Here is a 22,375-nt window from a genome sequence, read left to right as displayed (position 1 = left end):
CAGACTTCTGAGTGTTAAGGGAACTTCAGAGGCCAGTGCTGGGCTGCATTAGTGGGTGGGACAGGCTGGGTGTGGTTTATAGTGACCACAAGGCCAGACCAGGTTCTTGGGCAACTCAAGTTGTGTCCCTATCCCTTGGCTATGGGCAGCTCCCTCAGTTGGGAGGGTGACAATCTAAGTCAGGGAAGGGACTGTGGAGCCAGGCAGGGACAGGTTCTTGGCAGCCTGCATTGTAGGAGCTGAGACCTGGGATAAACTCATGGCAGGGGCTCACTGTCTATTCTGGGACGAGGCTAATGATAGATGCTGCTGGACAGAGCTTTCCAAACTAGGATTCTTGGTCAAATTCTTAAAGCCAGATCTATTTGGAGTAGTAGATGGCTTTCAGAGTCATTCACAAAACTGAGATGATGCTGCCAATAGTTAGGGGCACTACTCACATCAACTGTTTTCTGCAGCAACTGCCTCCACTGACCGAGCGCAATGCATGGGACAGTGCGAGGCAGCTTCTGGATGTGCACCTGGACTCTTTCCAGGGCGGCTGTCCAAGGATCCCTCGTTGCAGGATCGTCCAACCCAAACCCCAAAATGAGCCTCTAAGGTAGCAGCCCAGCAGGGTACTGATCCAGTGTCTATTGTCCTTCTGAATATCCGACATGGCACAGAACACTGCTTTCTCAAAGACTGCTTAAATACTGTTTATCTTGCTGCCTGCAAATTTATGACTCCCACTCAGAAGGATTCCAATCCTAACAGAAGAATGATGGGAAGTGGGAGTTGTGATCCTGGGCCCTGAAGAAACAGTGGCCTCATGGGACATGTACATAACACATCATATGTCAACTGAGAGGTCAGAAAAATGCCAGGTCGTCCTCCAACGAACATACCTGAAATCTGGTGGAGGAGGGCAATGCAGAGACAGCTGACACCCCAAACTGCTCCTTGAGACACCCAAAGAGCCCCCACGAGCACCCACTGTTAGCACGGTAACAAGTCAGAGCAGATTAACCCATATGGACTTTGGAATAATTGAATTTTATACTTCTTCAGTGCCCTGGCTGGGCAGAGAGTCCCTGGGCTCAGCTGTGCCCTCTGGAGGCCCAGGCTGCCCTGGGCTGTGGCCGGCATCTTCCACGCTTAGGAGGCTGTTGGCTGCCTGGGAGCTGGCGCTGTTGACACTCCCTGATCGGGAGCGGTAGGGAGGCAGGTCAGCTTGGTTCAGGGACTCTGTGTCCGAAGAGTAGGGTGGTGGAGGAAGGTCAAACCACGCAGGTCTGCAAGGGAGAAAGAGGTTGGGGCAGGAGGGGCAGGGGTGAGGAGAGGGAAGAGAAGGCATTATAGCCAAGCTGAGAGGCCACATGGAACCAAAGCCAATTTCAATCCACTCCAGAGTTGATGCTTCAAAAGAGAAATGAGATTTCTCCCTCCAAGAGCAAAAGCAACTCAAGGATAGGAAAGCTGGCGGTTTGAACAAGAATAAGGGAATAAAAAGTAAATACAATGTACTCTGGCTGGCTGGTGTCAACTGGGCAGTGCCAAAACCACATCCTCTGGGTAGGCCCAGAATGAGGTTGCCAGGAAGCTCCCTTAGTTCAACCTAGGTGGTTGGGCCAAGCAGCTTCACTCCATCAGTGGGGGGCCTCGTGGCTAAGCAGCTAGGCTGGTGTTTCGACTGAGCCCCTGGTGGGTCCACAGAACTTGGGGTTCCTAGTGAAAGCCAACTCTTCCTGGCTATGTGAACTTGGGTTAAGTGAGAGGACATCCTCTCAGTGACTCAGTTTCCTTATCTGTAAAAGAGGATAATAATACCTTGCTGGAAATGAAATAATTGAACGGAAAAGATATTTTTTAAAGCTCTCATTTACTCAAGTCCTACTGCGAGTCAGGCACCATGCCATGTAACTTCCATTCATTATCTTATTTAATGCTCACAAGAATGCTATGAAGTAGGCATTACTTTTAAGCCCATTTTACTGATGATGAAACTGAGGCACAACTAAGGACATTAAGGGGTTTACTCAGCATCAGAAACAGCTAGTAAGCAGCAGGGCTGGGATCTGAAACCAGGTATTCCATTTCCAGAGTCAGCCATCTTAACCTTACTCTACAGAGGATGGTCCGAATGAGCAGGGTATGAGATGGAACGTTATTAGGTGAGTGAGATTCTGCACTATTACAGACTTATTTTGCACAGAGATCTTTAAGACATGCCCCTAACCCAAAGCTTTGTTTACCCTCTATGAAGAAGGAAAAATGAAGATTCAATAATACAAGAGCTGCCCACTGGAGAGGATCCAACGAAGAGCCCAGTCACCCCAGGGGCACAGCCTACCAAATGCCTAATATTATACACAGCGCATCCTGGGCTTGGGGGAAGAGGAATGCTGAGCTAGGGCCCTGAAGGACCGGGCATGGGAATCCTAGAAACAAAAGGGACTTGAACAGCCCTGGAACAGGCCCTTCCAAGGGTTATTTGGGTGATACTTTGGAGGTCACAAAGAAGAGGAAGGGGAGGCTGAGCAGGCAGGATTCTGAGTCCACTTCATCTACAGAATGATGCTTTTTTTGGTTTTATATAATGGGGTTTCTTGTATAATTTCATTTGTAATGAGGGTTCTACTGTCCAAAAGAGCTCGAGAAGGCTCTATTCTCTCCCCTTTAATTTTATAGATGAAGGCAAGCAAAGTTAAGGAACTTACTTGCTCACACATTCATTCATTCATTCATTCATTTGTTCAACAACCATTTACCAAACCTCTAATATGTACCCGGCACTGCTCTGCGGTGCAGGTGGAGCCCTGCAGCCAGTGGGACATCACTGGGCAGGAGCAGGGCTCTGAATCGGCCAGCCCCCTAACTGAATGTCCTTAGACAAGTCTCAGAGCCTCAGTCTCCAACTCTGTAAAATTTAGGCAAATACAGAACCTCTCTGTATGAGTCGTTGGAAGGATTAAACGACATGAGGCACGTGAAGCATTTTGCAAGGACTCAGTAAATGTTAGATGTCGCTGCTGCCTACAGCAGCTAAATCCAGGCTCTTGGCAAGACCCAGGAACCCAGGTGTGTGTGGATACCCCCATCTAAGCCATCTCCCAGTCTCTTCCAGCCAGCACGCACCTTTGGTCCAGCAGGGCCTCCGAGTAAGAGGGTGGGGAGCCCACGTCGGACGCGTTCTGCTCGGCTTGGCTGGCCACATACTGGATGCCGTTGTTGACGTTGTAGGTGACACTGCAGTGGTGGGGGTGGTCCAGGACCACCAGGCGGGAGAGCAGGACAGGGTGCTGCAGCCGGTGCACAGGGAGCGTCATGAGGTTGTTCCGCTTCCGCTGGTGGTGCAAGACCAGTGCCAGCAGGGCCACCACCAGCACGAAGATGACAGAGCTGCCGATGATGGCGTAGGTGATGCTGGGGTAGTAAACGAGCTGGTTCTCTGATGTCACAAACACCTGCCCACTGCCCGGCTCTGTGAAACCCAGAGGGGAGAGAAAAGGAGAGAGGGTTACCAATTATATGGTTTAGCCTTTGGCTTCAAAGTCAGCCCCAGGGCTTGCATGTGAACGTTCGTAGCAGCCAGATCCATAATAGCCGAAAAGTGGAAACAACCCAAATGTCCATCAGCTGGTCAACAGACAAGCAAAATGTGGTACATCCATACAATGGAATATTATTAAGCAATAAAAAGGAACAAAGTACTGATATATGCTACCATATGGATGAACCTTGAAAACATTACGATCAGTGAAAGAAGCCAGACACAATGTATGTATGATTCCATCTATAAGAAATGTCCAGACTAGGCAAATCTATAGAGACAGAAAGTAGATTATATGTCCAAATCACATATGTTCTATTTCACAGAACATAGCGTGGACGTTAAATGCCGCATGACTATATAACAAAACATTTGTCATTTTAATCATTTTTAAGTGTACGATTCAGTGACATTAATTTTGTTCACCATGTTGTGTAACCATTACCACTATCCATTTCTAAAAGTTTTTCATCACCCTATCACCTCCCAACCAAAATTCACTGCCATCGAGTCGATTCCAACTTACAGCGATCCCATAGGGTTTCCAAGATTGTAAATCTCTAGGGAAACAGACGGCCACATCTTTCTCCCCCAGAGCCGCTGGTGGTTTTGAATCTTTTAGTTAGTAGCTGATCGATCACTTTAACCACTGTGCCACCAGGGCTCCTTCCCATCACCTCAGTACCCCTTAAATAATAACTCCCTGTTTCCACCTCCCACCAATCCCTGGTAACCACTAATAAACTTTCATTTCTATGCATTTGCCTATTCTAGATATTTCATATAAGTGGGATCATACAATATTTGTCCTTTTGTATCCCTCTTTTTCAGATGAGAAAGTGGACCTTGAAAAAGTTCCATCCTTGGAGCAAGGTGCCATGATTATGAGGGGAGGAGAGCCCCATGTGATTTGAGCACAGTGGTCTGACTTCAGGGTCTTGCCCCTAACACGCTGCCCTGCAGCCTCCCTAAAAGAAAACTCACTGGGCAATCTGCAGGCATTTCCTCGGAGGTCATAGGGCAAAGGTCTGGTCCATGTCCCAGCCCTGCAGGTTGCCAATGTGTGCCCCTCTGCATGCGCTAATGAGCCATACTTCAAGTACTCAGGTAAGCGGCTTCCCAGTCGGCATGACACACCCAACAACCACAGTAAGGTCCGGGGTGGCACAGGAAATGCAGAGTCCTTCTTCGTAGAAAGCTGGGCACCCCTCATCTTGGTGGAAGAACTACCACTACCCACTGTTGTGGCCTCACTGGGAGAATAATCTAAGTACACCCCTAGGGAGTGAATCTGGAGACTACAACCCTGTGCTGTTCCAACTCTGAAGCAGTAAGGGAATTTCAGTGGGTCCAACAAATGAGTCTTAGAAGAAATACAACCAGGACACTCCTTAGTAGTGAGGATGGTGAGACTTTGGCTCATTTACTTTGGACACATCATGTGCAAAGACCAATCACTAGAAAAGGTCATTATGTTTGGTAGCAGAGGGTCAGTGAAGATGAGAGAAACCCTCAATGAGACAGACTGACATAATAGCCAAAGCAGTGGACTCAAACACATGGACGATCATGAAGATGGCGCAGGATTGGGCAACGTTTCACCCTGTTATACATAAGGCCACCATGAGTTGGCGTTAACTCACAGCAACTAACAACAGCAAGAGGCCAAAATGTAGACACGAAGCAGCAACAGCAGCAACTCCTGGCTGCGTGTGCCCTGTGCCCTGGCCCTGTGCTAAGAGTGCTTTATCACAACCCATGTCACTAAATGTGGTCTGTCTTGTTCATTGCTGTATTCCCAGCATACACCCCTAGGATGGTGCTTGGCACATAGCAGACACTCAGTAAATATATACAATTCAATGAAAAAATTCGTTTATTCACACACACCTGGTGTTGTTTTGTGTGCCGTCAAGTCGATTCTGACTCCTAATGAGCCTAGAGGACAGAGGAGAACTGCCCCATAGGGTTTTGTAGGCTGCAGTCTTTACAGGCGTTAAGAGCACTAGGTCTTTCCTCCCTCGGAGAGGCCAGTGAGTTCAAACCATCGACCTTTCAGTTAGCAGCCGAGCACTTAACCATTGCGCCACCAGAGCTCCTTACACACCCTGGCAGGTGTTATTATTATCCCCATTTTTCAGGTGAGCAGACTGACTCAGGTGAATTAATTTGTCCAAGGTCACATAAGAAATAAGAGGCAGGACATGCTGCAACACATACGCCCTCTCTTCTTTCCTCATACAAATATTTCCTGATTCCCAAAATAATCCTAATCTGAGATAAATGAAGACCTTCCCCCTCAAGCTTCCCAGTTTCTTTCCAGCGACACCTGAACATTGACCAAAAGCAAAGCTTCCTCCAAGTTCCTAGCAGTCACCAGTTCAATGACTAATTGTACAAATAGAACTAAGTAAGGTCCCAGCTGAAAGGCAGAAGGGTGCTGCCAAACCATTAAGGGAAGCAAGCAGTTCTGGATTTTTCTGGAGACAATTAGCTGTCACTCTGGGGTTCTGCGTGTGTACATTTCAGAATTTACACTTAAAATAAAACATCCTCTTTATTTTATTATCTCTTGCACAGAGCTGCAGAGTCACAGAGGGTCGGATCTTGGGCCATCATTTCTAGCTGTTTGAGCTGAAGCAAGTTATTTAAGCTTTTATGAGCCTCAGCTGCCTCATCTTTAAAATGGTGGAGGTGGTTGTTAAGTAACTGTACTGATCTCACTGGAATATTGGGGGGATAAAGTATAATTCGATATGTAAGGTGCTGAGCACAGTGCCGGGCAAGGGGTTGCACTTGGTTAATGCTATCTCTTGAGGGCAGTGGTGGATCAGTGGTAGAATTCTTGCCTTCCATGTGGGAGTCTAGGGTTTGATTCCCGGCTAATGCAGCTCATGTGCAGACACCACCTGTCTGTCAGTGGAGGTTTACATGTTGCTATGATGCTGATAAAGGAGCCCTGGTAGCACAAGAGTTAAGCACTCGGCTGCTAACTGAAAAGTTGATGGTTTGAAACCCACCCATCAGCTCTGCAGGAGAAAAGACCTGGCTATCTGATTCTGCAAAGATTACAGCCTAGAAAACCCTGTGAGGTAGTTCTACTCTGTCACATGGGGTTGCTGTGAGCTGAAAATCGACTTGATGGCACCTAACAACAACATGATGCTGAACAGGTTTCAGCAGAGCTTCCAGACTAAAGCAGACTAGGAAGAAAGGCCTGGCAATCTACTTATGAAAAAACCCTCCAATGAAAACCCCATGGATCACAATGGTCAGATCCAAAACCAATCATGGGGATGGTGCAGAACTGGGCAGTGTTTTGCATGGGGTGACCATGAGTCGGGGCCGACTAACAATAACAACAACAACGCTAGCTCCTATTCACATTCTTATCATCACCAACTTCTCTGGTCCACAGTGGCAGAAGCTGGGAGCTCCCTTCGGGGGTTGGGGTGGCAGATGATCAGGACGGGCTGAGTTCTTTTCCAGTGAGAAATGCTTCTTAAAGGAGGTAAGTGGCTGACTCTTCACCCAGAAAACAAATCAGGCCAGAGCTTTTAAAACCCAGACTTCTGTGTAACCACTCGAGGTTTTAAGAATACACGTGGGACCTCTTTAAAATGAATGGAATGCAAAACGTCTGTGGATCTTAATGGTCTGGCTCGCGTCTCTGAAAGCAGGCTCTCTCCAGATCTGCCCACTTTGGCAGGCGCAGCACGGCGGTCACATTCGTCAGAGGAATTGTGATTTCTGTAACTCAGTGGTGCCTGGTTTTGTTTTTGCTCTGTGTGTAAAACGTCATCTTGTATTAATTCATTCACTAGGCCCACTTTTCTTAAGAGCTTAATGAGCCTCCTGGCCAAATTACTAATATCAGAGTTGCCTGGGACCTCAGCTCCAAGTGCATAATCCATGGATAATGAAGTTTCCATTTATTCTGGCTGTCCCTCAAGCGAGTGCCCTCGTGCTCCTCTGTCAAACAGCTTGAGCTCCTGTCCTGTATCTGCCGCTTCCATGGCATTCACTCCGTGCAATCTGGTTTGGACCCAGCAACCACTGTACTGTGCTCTCAAACCTGCCTTCAGCTCCAGCTGCCACCTGTGGTGGAGGAGGCTGGCTTTGCACCACTCCAAGGGTGCTCTTTGCCTCAAAGTCTTCACAGATTGTGTGGTTATTACGATGGTTTTCTAACAGATAGCAGCCAAGTGTCTTGAGGAGGAATGCCTTTTTCCAATTTGCAGAGAGGCACTGTTAGGACTAATAGAGGGCCTAAAGCTAGGTGACACTGTGACTTGGCATGCCTTTGCTTCCAAAGAATTTCCTCTTCCAGATGCAAATTAAAGTTCCAACAGGATACCATTTTTCACCTGCCAGACTGGCAAAGGCAAAATGTGATTTCATGTTTTGCTGGTCAGATCTTGGGAAAACAGGTATATTTATTCATGCACGGCTGGTGGGATGGTAAAATGGTGCAAACCTGGAGTGGAAGGGGTAAGGTTAACAATATCTACCAATGCGTCAGAGAAGCCAGGGTGAAAAAGTTTCATAGTATAATATTCCAACTACATGACATTATGGAAAGGGCAACACTACAGAGATAGTAAAAAGACCAGTGGTTGCCAGGGTTTCGGGTGAGGGGTGGGTGAGATGAATAGGTGGAGTCCAGGGCATTTTTAGGGTAGTGAAACTATTATGTGTGATACTGTATTGGTAGACATATGACATTATGTATTTGTTTAAACCTATAAACTAAAACCAAAAAAACAAACCCACTGCCGTGGAGTTAATTCTGACTCATAGCGACCCTACAGGACAGAGTAGAACTGCCCCCACAGGGCTTCCAAGGAGTGGCTGGTGGATTCGAACTGCTGACCTTTTGGTTAGCAGCGGAACACTTAACCGCTGTGCCACCAGGGCTCCAAACCTATAACCAAACCTGTTGCCATTGAGTTGATTATGACTCATCGTGACCCCATGTGTTACAGAGTAGAACTGCTCCATAGGATTTTCTTGGTTATAATCTTAATGGAAGCAGATTGCCAAGGCTGTCTTCCATGGTATCGCTGAGTGGGTTCAAACCACCAACCTTTGGGTTAGTAGTTGAGCGCCAACCGTTTGCTCCACCCAGGGACCTTGTCGAAACCATACCAGAAACCTAACCCATTGTCATCGAGTCAATTCTGACTCATAGTGACCCTACAGGACAGAGTAGAATGGCCCCAGAGGGTTTCTAAGGCTATAATCTTTACACAAACAGACCACCACATCTTTCTCCTGTGGAGCAGCTGATGAGTTCAAACTGCCGACCTTTTGGTTAGCAGCCAAGCACTTTAACCATTGTGCCACTAGGGCTCCTTTGTCAAAACCACAGGACTGCACAAAACAAGAGTGAACCCTAATGTAAACTATGAACTTTAGTTAATCATTAATTGTTAACAAATGTACCACACAAATGCAAGATGCCAATAACAGGAGAAATAGTGTGCAGGAGAGAGGGAGTATGTGAGAACTCTGTTACAGAGCGGTTCTACTCTGTAACACATGCGGTCACCATGAGGTGAAATTGACTCCATAGCAATGAGTTTGGTTTTTGGTTTAGTAGGCGTGTAGTGGTATCTCACTGAGGTTTTATTTTGCATTTTGTAACGACTAATGATGTAGAGTGTTTATCTTCTTTGTATCTGCGTGTCTTCTTTGGTGAAGTGTTTTTTCAAATCTGTTGCCCATTTTCTAAATTGGTTTTTTTGTCTTCTTACTGTTGAGTAGTAAGAGTCCTTTATATGTTCTAGGATACAAGTCCTTTATCGAAAATGTGTTCTGCAAAGATTTTCTCCTGCTCTGTGACTTGTCTTTTCATTTTTTATAAAGTCCATTGTATTAATTCTTCCCTTTATGGTTTATGCTTTTTGTATTCTAGCCAATAAATCTTTGCCTAACTCAAGTTACAAGTTTTATAGCTTTAGCTCTTATATTTACATTTATAATTCATTGCAAGTTAATTTTTGTTTATGGTACAGGTGAAGGCTAAGATTCTTTTTTGCCTCCATTTAGACATCTAGTCGTTCCAGTGCTATCTGTTGAAAAGCCTATCTTTCCCTATTGAATTATCTTGGCATCTTTGCTGAAAATCAATTGACCATACAAGTCTGGGTCTATTTCTAGACTCTCTACTCTGTTTGGTTGATCTACATACCTATCCTTATGCCAGTAAGTGTGCTGATAACTACAGTTTCATAGTAAGTCTTGAAATCAGGTAGTGTGAGTCTTGCAGGTCTTCTTTTTTCCTTCCAACTTGAACTTTATTTCTGATTATAAAGACCCATGCTAATTATGAAAATTAAAGTAATACAGAAATGTTCAAAGCAGTAAAAAATGCCCTGTATAAGTCCACTAGATAAAAACATAGTAATGATCTGTAGACCAGGAGTTGGCAAACTTCTCTATAAAAGAGCCAAGCAGTAAATATCTTATGCTTTGTGGGCCATACGGTTTGGGTCATAACTACTCAACCTGCTGTTGTAGCATGAAAGCAGCCACAGACAGTATGTAAACAAGTGAACGTGGCTGTGTTCCAATCAAACTTTATAAAAATTGGGCAGCAGGCTGGATTTGGTCTGCTGGCTGTAGTCTGCAGATCCCTGGTGTAGATCCTTCAAAACTGTTCTCTGTGCGTGTGCGCGCACGCGCGCGCACACACACACACATTTTTCTTTAGCTTTATAGATATGCCTGCATTTTGGACATCTTTCCTTCTCCATCTACACTTTTTAAAAGAGTAGCTGTGTAATACCCCATTATATAGATTCAGTATGATTTGCTTAACCAATCCCCTACTGATGTACATTTAGATTGTTTCCTTGTTTTTTTTTGTGATTACGAACACTGCCGCAACACACGTTCTGGTAAACTCACCAGACCATGCCATGAGGAGTCCCTGGGTGGTGCAAATGGTTAAGCACTCAGCTACTAACCAAAAGATCGGCAGTGTGAATTCACCTAGAGTTGCCTCGGAAGAAAGGCCTGGAAATCTGTTTCTAAAGATCATAGCCACTGAAAATCCTATGAAGCAATTTTACCCTGAAACACATAAGGTTGCCATGAGTCAGAACTGACTCGCCAGTAATGGGTTTGGTTTTATTCCAAGTGCCATGAAAGGAGAGAGGGCCAGGTTTGCTTTGCTCACTACTATAGAGTCATTGCCCAACACAGATGCTGAATACATCAGTGACCTTTGGTCACTGGTGCAGTGATTTCCTAAGACAGGTTCTTTAGGTGCTGGTCCTTTCCCTGAGCATCCAGTGTCCCAGGTTTGAACTCCGGAGGCTATCTTTAACTCTTTCTTTTCAGACCCACCAACTGTGGCCAATTTCTGCTCTGCAGCATTTCTCCTGTCTCTCCCCCTTGTCTCCATTCTCACAACCACACCCCGGCCCAGGCCAGTAAGAAAGACTTCCTTGTGGGTCTCATCATCTTTAGCCTTCGCCCTCCAATCTTACTGCAATACTCCCAACAGTTTACACATTAGCCAGCACAGTCTGACTGTGTATTCTTGTAAAACTGTGAAGATCAAGGACCTATAGCCCACGCCACCCTCCTTGGCTGGCATTCACAGACTCTGTACTCCCACTGCCTTGGCTTCTCAGCACCAACCCCCAGGGGGTATGGAGAATGCAGCCCAGGGTTGGAATGAGGAATGCTATTTGCCTTATGACACATCCTTCATTCCTGATGTGAACTAAACAATACTAATAACCTCTACCACCACCCATATTTGCTTTGAACTCAAAAACAAGGAGTAATAGCAACAATATCATAATAGTAGTTAGCATAGCTGCTATTACCCCATCCTAGGCAATATCTTACGTGCTTCACACATATTAATTTTTTTAATCCTTACACCATCTCTAGTGGGTTAAATGTCCAAAAGATATGTCTGGCCAGAACCTCAGAAAGTGATCTTATTTGGAGTAAGGGTCTTTACAGATAGAATTAAGGTAAGGACCTTGAGATGAGGTCATCCTGGATTCAGGTGGGCCCGAAATCCAATGATGGGACCCTTTATAAGTAAGACAGAAAAGGAGAAGACATGGAGACAGACAGGGGAGATGGCCATGTGAAGACAGAGGCAGAGGTTGGAGTGACGCAGCTCCAAACCAAGCAACACCAAGAACTGTCTGCAGCCAGCAGAAGCTAGGAGAGAGGCATGGAAAAGAATCTCCCTTAGAACCTCCAGAAGGAACCAGCCCTGCCAACACCTTAATTTCAGATTTCTGGCCTCCAGAATTGTGAGAGAATACATTTCTGTTGTTTTAAGCTACCAAGTTTGTGGTAATTTGTTCCAGCCACTCTGGGAAACTATTACACCGTCCTATGAAATAGACCACTTTATAGATGAAGTAATGAGGGCTTTCCTCCATTGAGGAAGTGGGGAAAAGAGATTAAGTAACTTGTCAGTATTCAATACACCTTAGTTACTATTAATAGCAATTGTTATACCTACCAAGTGGAGAAATCGGGAGGAATCTAGGCAGTCTGGTTCCAGAATCTGTGTTCCTCACCCATGACTTTATTTCACTCTTCACATGTGTCTACCTCTCCATTACGGGGAGTTCGTGGTGGACAAAGGCCATGCTCTATCCTTCTTGGAGCCCCACTCAGGGCCAACTGCAACCTTGTAAATACACAAGGTACTCAAAATATTTTTTGACATGAGTAAACTGATTTTGAAACATGGCAACATGGTAATTCACAATCTCCTCAAAACAAAAGAAGAAAAACATTGACTAAAAGGATGAGGGAACCTTGATGCTGAGCAGTGAATGAAGGACCTCCAACTTCTAATCTTCCTCCAATACGCGTGATTTCAATGCATCCTTATAGCAACTCCATGAAGTATGCTGTTTCATCCCTATTTTATATATGCGGAGACTGAAGTTCAGAGGGGTTAAGTAACTTCCTGAAGGTCACAGACCAAACAAGTAGTGCACTAGTGCCAGAAATCATCACGCTGTCCCAGGTAGTTCCCTCTGCCTCTCTTCTCTCCTTTCTCATGTTTCCTGTCCATTTGCTGTCACCCTATTTTACTGCTCTTGCAATGGGGCCCCCCTCCAATAACTCCAACAGAGACTAGACTCTGATCAACATATTCCAACATGTCTTTTGTGGCATGGCAAGAGGTTATTTCATGGGAAAGGGTACCTTGGTTAAACAGGTGTAAGAAAAACTGGATGAGACAAATTAAATCCCTTTCTTTATAGCTGTTCAGAGTGTGGGCTCTAGAACCAAACTAGCTGGGTTCAAACCTTGGTTCTGTTGCTTATTAGCTGTGTAACCTAGGATAAGTTACTTTCTCTCTCTGTGCCTCAGTACCCTTTCCTGTAAAACAGGATAATAGTAGAGCTCATCTCATAGGGTTGTTTTGTGGATTAAAAGAGAAAATACATATAAAAATGTTTAGACAGCATCTGGTACACAGTAAGTACTTCAACAAACCTTACTTATTGCTAATAACTATTATTACAGGACTTTTCAGAGCCTTTATTAGACAAATGTGCACAGTGATGCTTCACAAGAACCAAACTGAATCAAACTCGTTGCCACTGAGTGGTTTATGACCCACAGCAACCCTATAGAGAGGACATGTTATTTCATCAACCATGGTGCTATGCTGAATTGGAGAGAACACATAACATACTGCAAATAAGCACATTCCAACATTCTGGAAGTTGTCTTTTCACAATCAGACAGGGGCATCCCTGGCCTTTGGGTATGCAGTCATGCGTCCCTTAATTGTCCATGACACACTCTGTTAAATAGGACGTCATACGATTTGGACATTGTGCAAACACCGTATTATATACTTAGCAAACAGACGTGCCTAAATCGCGAGCAATAACTTTCACTGATTTTCCACCTTTGTGTTGTTTAATAACCTTTCGTTTCACTTCCAAATCGACACTTCTCCTTTGCCTCTTGCTGCTGCTATCACTAGCACTGGTTTTGCTTGGGAGACATGATGCACTTCACAGTGATATTTTCAAAAGAAAATTAAACTGAGATATAACCCTACAACACCAGAGACGCATGATACACGAGATTGGATGCTGCTGTCTATGAGTTGAAGCATACACTGTTATACAGCAAACTTTTCATTTGTAAGTAGGGAAAATTCACATTAAAATAATGGTAGAAAGTACAGTACATACATAAGCCAGTAACCTAGGCATTTATTATGACTATCAAGACATATGTTTTATAGGTTATATATGTACCGTTATCATTATATGCCTGGCAGCACAATTGCTTTGTACATAGGAGACATGAGATACGTGTGTTGTGTGTGGGAAGCTGCTGCATTTGCTATGTTATGTCCATTATGCCCTGTTCTCCGATTAGGATTTCTGAACTCTACTATAACCTTATGGGATCATGGACATATATGAGGTCGGATGTTGCCTGAACCGATGTCATGCGGCACATGGCTGTATTGTTGGAAGAAGCCTTGTGGCTGCAGGGGCCGATCGACTTAAGAGGCAGAAGTTTAGAAGCGACTATCTCAGCCCCCTTCCCTCCCTGGGCTGCTATAACCCCACCTCCTGAGCCCACATCCAGTTAAGGCTCAGCATGACCTTGACTGAAGCCTGCCAAGCACAAGGAGCCTCCCAACTGTGCATCCCGCTTCTGGTGTGTGACACTGAAGGCCGCATCCAGGAGGGCTGTACAATCTCCATCTCTGACAAGAACCAAGTAGGCAGGAGCTGATCTTGTTCAAATTCGCGAGGAGCCCAAAGCTGCCCTGGTTCTGTTCTCAGGCTCTCTGAGTTCGTCATGGTCCCTGCATAATCAGTCCACTGGGTTACTTCTGCCCGTTAAACCTTATTATCTGAGGAAATGCTGAGTCTGCACACGTGGAGCCTCTGAGCACGGCAAACTTTCTGAATAATTTAGGGGAAAGAGCTGATAACAGAAGCATTACAAGCAGGGACTCCAAGGGGGGCTTCACTGACCATGAACAAATTCACAGCTTCTTGTGGTTTCAGAAGATCTGAACATAACCACCACAGACCCCAGCACCCCATAGGAAAGGGCTCTTTGCTTTGCACACATTGTAGCCCTTGTGTGCCACTGGTCCCCAAGCCAGCTAGGACAAGGACGCCTAAAAGGGGACACAAAACACACCTGATCCCAATCAGGACTCTGCATGCCAGGCCCTGACCGATCTCTGGTCCATGTCACATCTCCTCCAACACTGCCACCCTTGTCCCAGTCACCGCCGCCTCTGTCTGTACAAACGCAGCAGAATCCACACTAGGCGCCCTGCCCCACTCTTGTTTTCTGAAGTCTTTTCCAAATAGCACCCAGAGTGCTCCTTTTAAAACATAAGTCTGTTCATGTCACTCCTCTGCTCAAAACATAGCTCGGTATAAAGTCTAGAGTCCTCACTATGGTGCAGCCAGAAACCAACCAGTTGCTGTAAAGTCAACCCTGACTCCTGGCGACCCCTTTTGTGTCAGAGTAGAACTGTGCTCCGTAGGGTTTTCGATGGCTAATTTTTCGGAAGCAGATCACCAGGCCTTTCTTCTGAGGCACCTCTGGGTGGAATCTAACTTCCAAACTTTCGGTTAGCAGCTGAGTGTGTTAACTGTTTGCACCACCCATGGACTCACCATGGCCCACAAGCCCTCAATCATCTTGCCCAATTCCCACTCCAGCCTCCACTCCTGCCTCCACTCCTGCCCCAGCCTGGCTCCGTCTCCTGCAGATACACTGGCCTCCTCGCTGTGGTGCCCAAACACACCAGCACGTGTTTGCTTCAGGGCGTTTGCCCTTGCTGTGCCCTCTGCTCGGTACGCTCTTCCCCTGGGCATCTGCCTAACTCATACCTTATTCCACTCAAGTCCTAGGTCAATGCTAGTGGAGGGCTTCTTACGCACTTCTCATCCTCCATCACTCTCTGACTTCTTACCTCCTTATCTGTCTTCACAGCACTTATTGCTGCCTGTTGCTGTATTATGCAGTTGTATTTAACTGTCTGTCTTTCCCACTGGAATGGAACTTCAGGAGGGCAAAGCCATAACCTGCTTATTCGCTGTTGTGTCCCCAGTGGCTAACAGTGCTCAGTAAACATTTGTCAGGGCAAGTGGACAGAGGGTCTCTAAACCCTGTGGCCCTTTCTAGTGAGGCCTTCGTCTCAGCTTGTTGTTACTTTGACCAGAAGCACTTGTGATCCACTTCTAAATATCAGCCACTGAAAACCCTACGGAGCACGGTTCTATCTGACACACATGGCGTCCCCAGGAGCTGGAATTGACTTGACGGCAACTGGTTTGAGTTTTTGGTTTATTCACGTACAACAGTATGGCGTAGTGTGAATGAGGCTTGGTATATCCAATTCAAAAGAGGCAGCGTGCATAATGGTTAGTATAGGTTTGGGAGTTTGACTGACGGGATAGAGCATCCCTGTTTGGCCACGAACCACATGAGCAACCCCTCAAAGCTTCACAGGTAGAATTGGAATTTAAAACCTACAACCACACAGAGTTACTAAGAGCATTAAAGACTACTGTTTTAAATTTGAGCTGACTGAATCGATTGTGAGACTGCATTTGTGACTTCCTTTTATCTGTGTCGAAACTCGGATTCCTTCACGCTAGATTTAAAAAGGGCCGTGTGAGTGCTGAATGGCAGAGAAGAGGAAATGCTAAAGAGGAGGAGGCAGGAAGAATGGCCAGGATTCTCAGGAATACAGGGCTCTAGCCTCTCACCTGTCTGTCAGTTTGTCATATTGCAGTGGGTTGGGTGTTGCTGCGATGCTGGAAGCTATGCCACTGATAATTCAAATACCAGAAGGGTCACCCATGATGGGCAGGTTTCACCAGAGCTTCCAGACTAAGAAAGACTAGGAAGAAAGGCTTGATGATCTACTTCTGAAAATCAGTCAATGAAAACCCGATGGATCACAACAGAATATTCTCCAATATAGTGCTGGAAGATGAGCCTCTAAGGTTGGAAAGCACTTAAAATACACAGTGGCTGCAACAATGGACTTGGGTATACAAAAGATTGTGAAGATGGCCTTACGTTGCACTTAAGGTCACCATAAGTTGGAAGCAACTGGACAGCAACTGACAACAACTGCCTCCCAGGGGTTTTTCAACAACGCAGGAGCGAAGTCTGGCCGGGGGCTCCTTCATTCATCCACTTAGTAGGCTGTGAGCAGGTGTTGGACGCTGTGCTCAGTGCTGGGGATTCAGAAACTACACAGGGCTAGTCCTATAGGAGCTCATAGTTTGGGAATGGTCCTTCAGTGGGGGAGGATTTCAGCTCAGCACTCCTCCTGGGATTACCTCTATACCACCTGTGGCCATTTTTCTCTCAATAAGCAGCAAAGCTTAAAGGAACTGTGTGGGCCATGGTAAAACAAAGGCATCCCCACATCCACCTCCCTAGGGTCTGGCGCTCCTTTGTGGATCACTATTCCAAACACATCTCCTGTCCTAATTTAGCTGCTTATTGAAAAAGTTTAATTTAAAGGGCAGACTGGCAAATGACTGAATCAAAAGAGAACCACAAAAACCTCACTGAACCACTACCATGGCAACTGAAGTTTCTAAAATTAACTGAAAGGAGGGTGATGGAAAAATCTGAGCTGCCGGCCTGCCCAGCGTCAGACAGACCACAGCAGGAGCTGCTGCTGGCCCCCTGCCAGAGGGAAATGAGAGACGGACCCAGCTGCCAAGATAGAATTAGGACTCTAGGGCCATTGAGAGCCAGCCGACAAGACCTGGAAGATTAAATTCAAAACGAGAGAGACAGAGAAGAGAAAGAGTTGAATTCTAAAACTGAAGACAGAATGAGGCAGTTATCTCCCTGGGAATTTTCAGTCGTTTCCATCCCAAGAGATTAAAGGTTTCACATCTCCCCATCCCCAGCCTACATCTGCCACTGGGCCAAAGGGGCCACCCAGAAATGCACTGCACTCAATCCCTTTCACCAAGTGCCATGGGAACAGCCAAGTGTTACCAACCAAGCAGTGCCGTCAAGTTGACTCTGACTCATGACAACCCATGTATGTCAGAATAGAACTGTACGCCCCAGGGTTTTCAATGGCTGATTTTTTTTTTTTTCAGTTGATCACCAGGGCTTTCTTCCCAGTAGCTTCTGGGTGGACTTGAAACAGTAGCGCAGTGCGTTAACCATTCGTACTACCCAGGGACTCCTAAGTGTTACCAATGGCCCCTAACTTACCAGTGGCCTCTAATTTATAAGCTGCTCATTATCAGGAGAGCTTCTCGGATGGAGGAACCCTCCCCTCAATGACCCCAGAGCTCTCTGAAGCCATGCTGAGAACCAACGTATACCCTCAGAGCACGATCCACACCTCTGATGAGGAAGGGTGCTAATGATAACCCAGGGAGTTAGATGGTTAATGGCCTCTTTGCTAAGAAACAGGCCCACAGCAGTTAAGAACTGGCTGGAGGGTAAGGTACTAATTGGCTATTTAAGGGAGAAAAGGGCAATTTTTAATAGAAATTCAGATTGCTATCCAAACTCATTGATGAGGGTAATTGGGAGCTAGGGCCTGGGTGGCCTTTTTAGAACTCTGCTTAATTGTGTAATTGCTTAAAATATGTCGAGAAAAGCCTGCAGTGGCAATGTGGAGGAGTGGTTCATTGCTACCTCTTCTACTGCATACTACAAAAAGCCAAAGCCAATGGAGGAGGGACTGCAGGGGCCAAGTATGTGACCAGGCAGTGAGTTTCCATGTTGGGATCAATGTTCTCATCAATCTAACCACCAAAGGGGAGACCTCCAAGGCATCTCTCTCCTAATGCATCGAGTGGCTTCAGCTGACCCAAGCTCCTGCATATGACATTCTGGGCTGCTCCTGCCCCTTGACATGCTTAAAATGGATGTGCCTCCTGGAATTTGCTGATTTAAGGAGGGCTGTACAGAATGAACATTTCTATTGCTTACTGTATCTATTTAGCTGGAGTGTTCAGTGGAAGCTGCAACATTAAATGCTTAGCAGACATTCTTTGAATCCCATGGTCAGTTGGTAATAAGGCTTGGTGAGTTACAGTACAATGGCTTATTGAGCCTGCCATGTCAGCGGCAGAGTGGAATACTGCTAACTCAAGCTGGATGCAGGGAGCAGCGATGCTTTGATCAGTTTGTGAGTGCAGTATAATCACACACAAATGGCACTGCAGGGCAAGGCTAACCCTAAAAACTGGGGAGAGGAAAGACCTACTGAGCTTCTGTTAAGGGTGATGGAAACATCTGAAATGGATAATGGTGATGGCTGCACAACATGATGAACGTAATTCATGTCACTGAGGTGTACGTGTAAAAAATGTGGAAATTGCAAATGTTTTGTTATACACACACTTACCGCGATTAAAAAACAAAAAAATTATCTGCAGCTAAACAAAACAAAAATCTACTTCAGGCGTGCCATTGTTACCACAAATGAAATCTCGTTAGTGAGAGCCGAGAAAACAAATATCATCATCAAATATCAATTACAATCCTACAACGGCACTGTCAGCCATGCAGTCACTGGAGCTGGAGCCTTGGCTCAGCCTAGGTGGCTTCTTTCCTTTTCTTTTCCACTCATATCCAACCATGGGCAGGTTCTATGGATTCTGTCTCCCAAATCTTGGACAAGTTACCATCATCTGTTGCACGCATTATCACATGAATTTCCAAGCCACTCTCTCAATTTCCAGTCGTACTTCAATTCATTTTCCACATAGAATCCAGAAAGCTCTTCTTAGAAAGGCAATAAGATCATGGCATATCCCAGGCATTATACCCTTTAATGGCTGCTCACTGTACTCAAGAAGTCCCTGAATGGTGCAAACAGTTGATGTGATTAGCTGCTAACCAAACGCTTACAGGTTTGAGTCCACACAGAGGTGCCTTGGAAGCAAAGCCTGGCAATCTACTTTCGAAAAAGCAGCCATTGAAAACCCTGTGGAGCACAGTTCTACTCTGACACACATGGGGTCGCCATGAATCAGAGTCGAATTGACGGGAACTGGTTTATTGTACTGAAAATCTAAACTACTAACTACAGCCTAGAAAGTCGTCTATGATCTGGCCCTTACCTTTCCTATAATCCGATTTAGAGCCATAGGTCCCTGTATGTAGGAAACAGTTTGTGCTCAACAAATAATCTAAAGGTTGGTGGTTCAAATCCACCTAAAGGCACCATGGAAGAAAGGCTTGCTGATCTGCTTCTGTAAAGATTACAGCCAAGAAAACCCTATGCAGCAGTTCTACTCTGTCATACATGGGTTACCATGAGTCAGAATCAATTCAACAATGGGCTTATGCAGCAGTTCTACTCTGTCATACATGGGTTACCATGAGTCAGAATCAATTCAACAATGGGCTTTTTTTTTTTTTTTGGTCTGGATCTTGAGGCACTTACCTCCCAGGACCCCATGCTGTAACCCAGGGGTTGGTAAACTCTGACCCGCTGCTTGTTTTTCTGTAAATAAAGTTTTATTAGACCATAGCCATGCCCATTTGTTTATGTGCTGTTTATGGCTCTTTTGTGTTACAACGGTAAAGTTGATTAGTTGCACAGAGACTGTATGGCCCACAAAGCCTAAAATATTGTCTGTCCGGCCCACACAGGACTAATTTTGGTTCCATAAGTAGATAAACACTGTAACAAGCAATGAGCTAAGAGGTATACCAGCTGCTTTCATCCAGTTTACTCTAGTCTCTCTCTGGGAAGTCACTCTAACACACAGAAGTTGGCAGTCATGATAAGGTGACTGTTATGGATTGAACGTGTCCACAAAAAGATATGTTTTAGTCTTAACCCCTGTACCTGTGAATGTGACCTTGTTTGGAAATAAGGTCTTTAAAGATGTTACCAGTTAATAGGTCATACTGGAATGGGGTGGGTCCTAATCCCATCTGTTGTTGTTAACTGCCTTGGAGTCAATTCCAACTCATGGCAGCCCCATATGTAACAGAGTAGAACTGCTCTATGGGGTTTTCTTGCTGTAAGCTTAACAGAGCAGATCGCCAGGGCTTTTCTTCCACAGTATCGCTGGGTGGGTTCGAACCACCAACCTCTAGGTTAGCAGTTGAGTGCAAACTATGCCACCTAGAGACCCAATCCCATCCAAGTGCTATCCTTATAAAAGAAGAGAAGACAGAGAAACAGAGGAAGGATAGCCATTCCCCAAATCCAAGGACTACCAGAAACTGAAAGAGACAAGGAAGCATCTTCCCCTAAAGCCTTCAAAGAAAGACCACAGTCTAACCAATACATTGATTTGGACTTCTAGACTCCAGAACTGTGAGGCACTAAATTTCTGTTCTTTAAAGCCACTCACTTTCTGGTACTTTGTTATGGCAGCCCTAGAAAACCAAGCCAGAACTACAGCTGCTACAGGATGCAAATGGGGAAGTCAAAAAAGGCAAGGGTAGTCAGGGAGAGCTTTACGGAATAATGAGCAGGGTCCTATAGAAGATCTAGTATTTTCAGACGCGAGCTGAGGCTAGTGCAGTGTTCCCACAGGAAATGGCAAACTGGGTCTCAATCTTGGATATGAAACACCTGAATGGTTAAAAATCTGCCTGTTCTCTGCCACCACACCTGCCTGGGTAGTTGAGCAATATTGCCTAACTGCAATCCTGTCTTCTGAGAGGTGCTTGGATGTCTCCTATTTATGCTTCCTGAAATAAAGACTTGGTGAAGCATTTTAGTGTTCTCCAAGACAAGGTGCTGGAGGCTCCATTGTAATACCAGTGGGCCTCCTGGGCAGAGGGTCACTGAACCTGGCTGTTCTATAATAGATGAATAACCACAGGGTCTGGGGCTTCAGAAAATTCAGAGTTACCGTCTCAATTCTTTAAAAAGGAACTAATAACAAAGTATCCCCGGGGTCGCTTTAGAATCCATGTCTACCTGTCAAAAGCTCTCCAGACACCTAAGGCAGGCCAGAGAACTCGAGAAAGCATTTTGAAACATTCACAGGGATGTGTTAAAACAAGAAAGTGAAGAAATCAAAGCCTCTGGTGCTGACAAGGGCCCAAGCTGCCTCCCTAGGAAGAGGGATAAGGAAACCCACCTGGGTAGATGTGATACAAAGGTGAATCCTGTGGCGGGCCCAAGCAGAACATGCTCCCTCATTCATAAAACATTCACTGAGCACCTACTAAGGGCCAGGCAGGGTGCCAGGAGATTCTGGGTCACCACTATGGAGTGCAAGTTATTGGGGGATGGATGGGGAACCTTGGGAATTTCAGAGCAACCTTGGCTGTTTACATTCTTTTGAATTTATTTTTTTAAATAGGCAATATATATGCATGGTTCGAAATTCGTGATGTAAGAAAGGCTATGCAGAGAAAGTTAAGTCTGTTTCCCATCTCTGTCTCTTAGCTACCACTGGTCCCGACCACTGGTACCAACTTCTTTTGTTCAGTTTCTTGCTGTGTAGTCTTCCAGAAATAGTCCACGTATATACAAATACCTATAACGTTTTAACATACATGGGAACGCCTTAGTTTTCTCACTTAGTGAACCACCTCAATACATAAAAAACAAAAAACCAACCCAGTTGCCATCGAGTCGATTCTGACTCATAGCAACCCCACAGGGCACAGGAGAACTGCCTCATAGGTTTTCCAAGCAGCGGCTGGTGGATTCAAACTGCCGACCTTTTGGTTATCAGCCATAGCTCTTAACCACCGTGCCACCAGGGCTCCCTTAGTACATAAAGATCTGTCTAAATCTTTTTTTTTTTTTAAACCCAATACCATTTTATCTATTTAATAAATCCGTATATAGCACTTACTATATGTCAGACTTTTTTT

At 45.4% G+C, this 22,375-nt stretch overlaps 1 protein-coding gene across 2 annotated transcripts in view; it reads right to left on the bottom strand.

The window, feature by feature from the left end:
• Positions 1-285: 285 nt before the first annotated feature.
• The window catches only part of LDLRAD3 (low density lipoprotein receptor class A domain containing 3), a 298,714-nt gene continuing 276,624 nt past the window's right edge, over positions 286-22,375 (bottom strand). The window contains exons 4-5 of one of the 2 annotated variants that reach the window (XM_004369802.3): positions 3,118-3,463; positions 286-1,274 (exon numbers count right to left, since the gene is read on the bottom strand). In XM_004369802.3, coding sequence (XP_004369859.1) covers positions 1,037-1,274; positions 3,118-3,463 — 584 coding nt within the window. In that variant the 3' untranslated portion in view covers positions 286-1,036. The remainder of the gene's footprint in view (positions 1,275-3,117; positions 3,464-22,375) is intronic. The other variant, XM_012557426.2, reaches the window with a different exon arrangement.

This window comes from Trichechus manatus, unplaced genomic scaffold (genome assembly GCF_000243295.1).
Source record: "Trichechus manatus latirostris isolate Lorelei unplaced genomic scaffold, TriManLat1.0 scaffold00006, whole genome shotgun sequence".
NCBI classification, from domain to species: domain Eukaryota; kingdom Metazoa; phylum Chordata; class Mammalia; order Sirenia; family Trichechidae; genus Trichechus; species Trichechus manatus.
The sequence above is the reverse complement of the archived record's forward strand: the minus strand, read 5'-3'. Positions and strand labels throughout refer to the sequence as shown.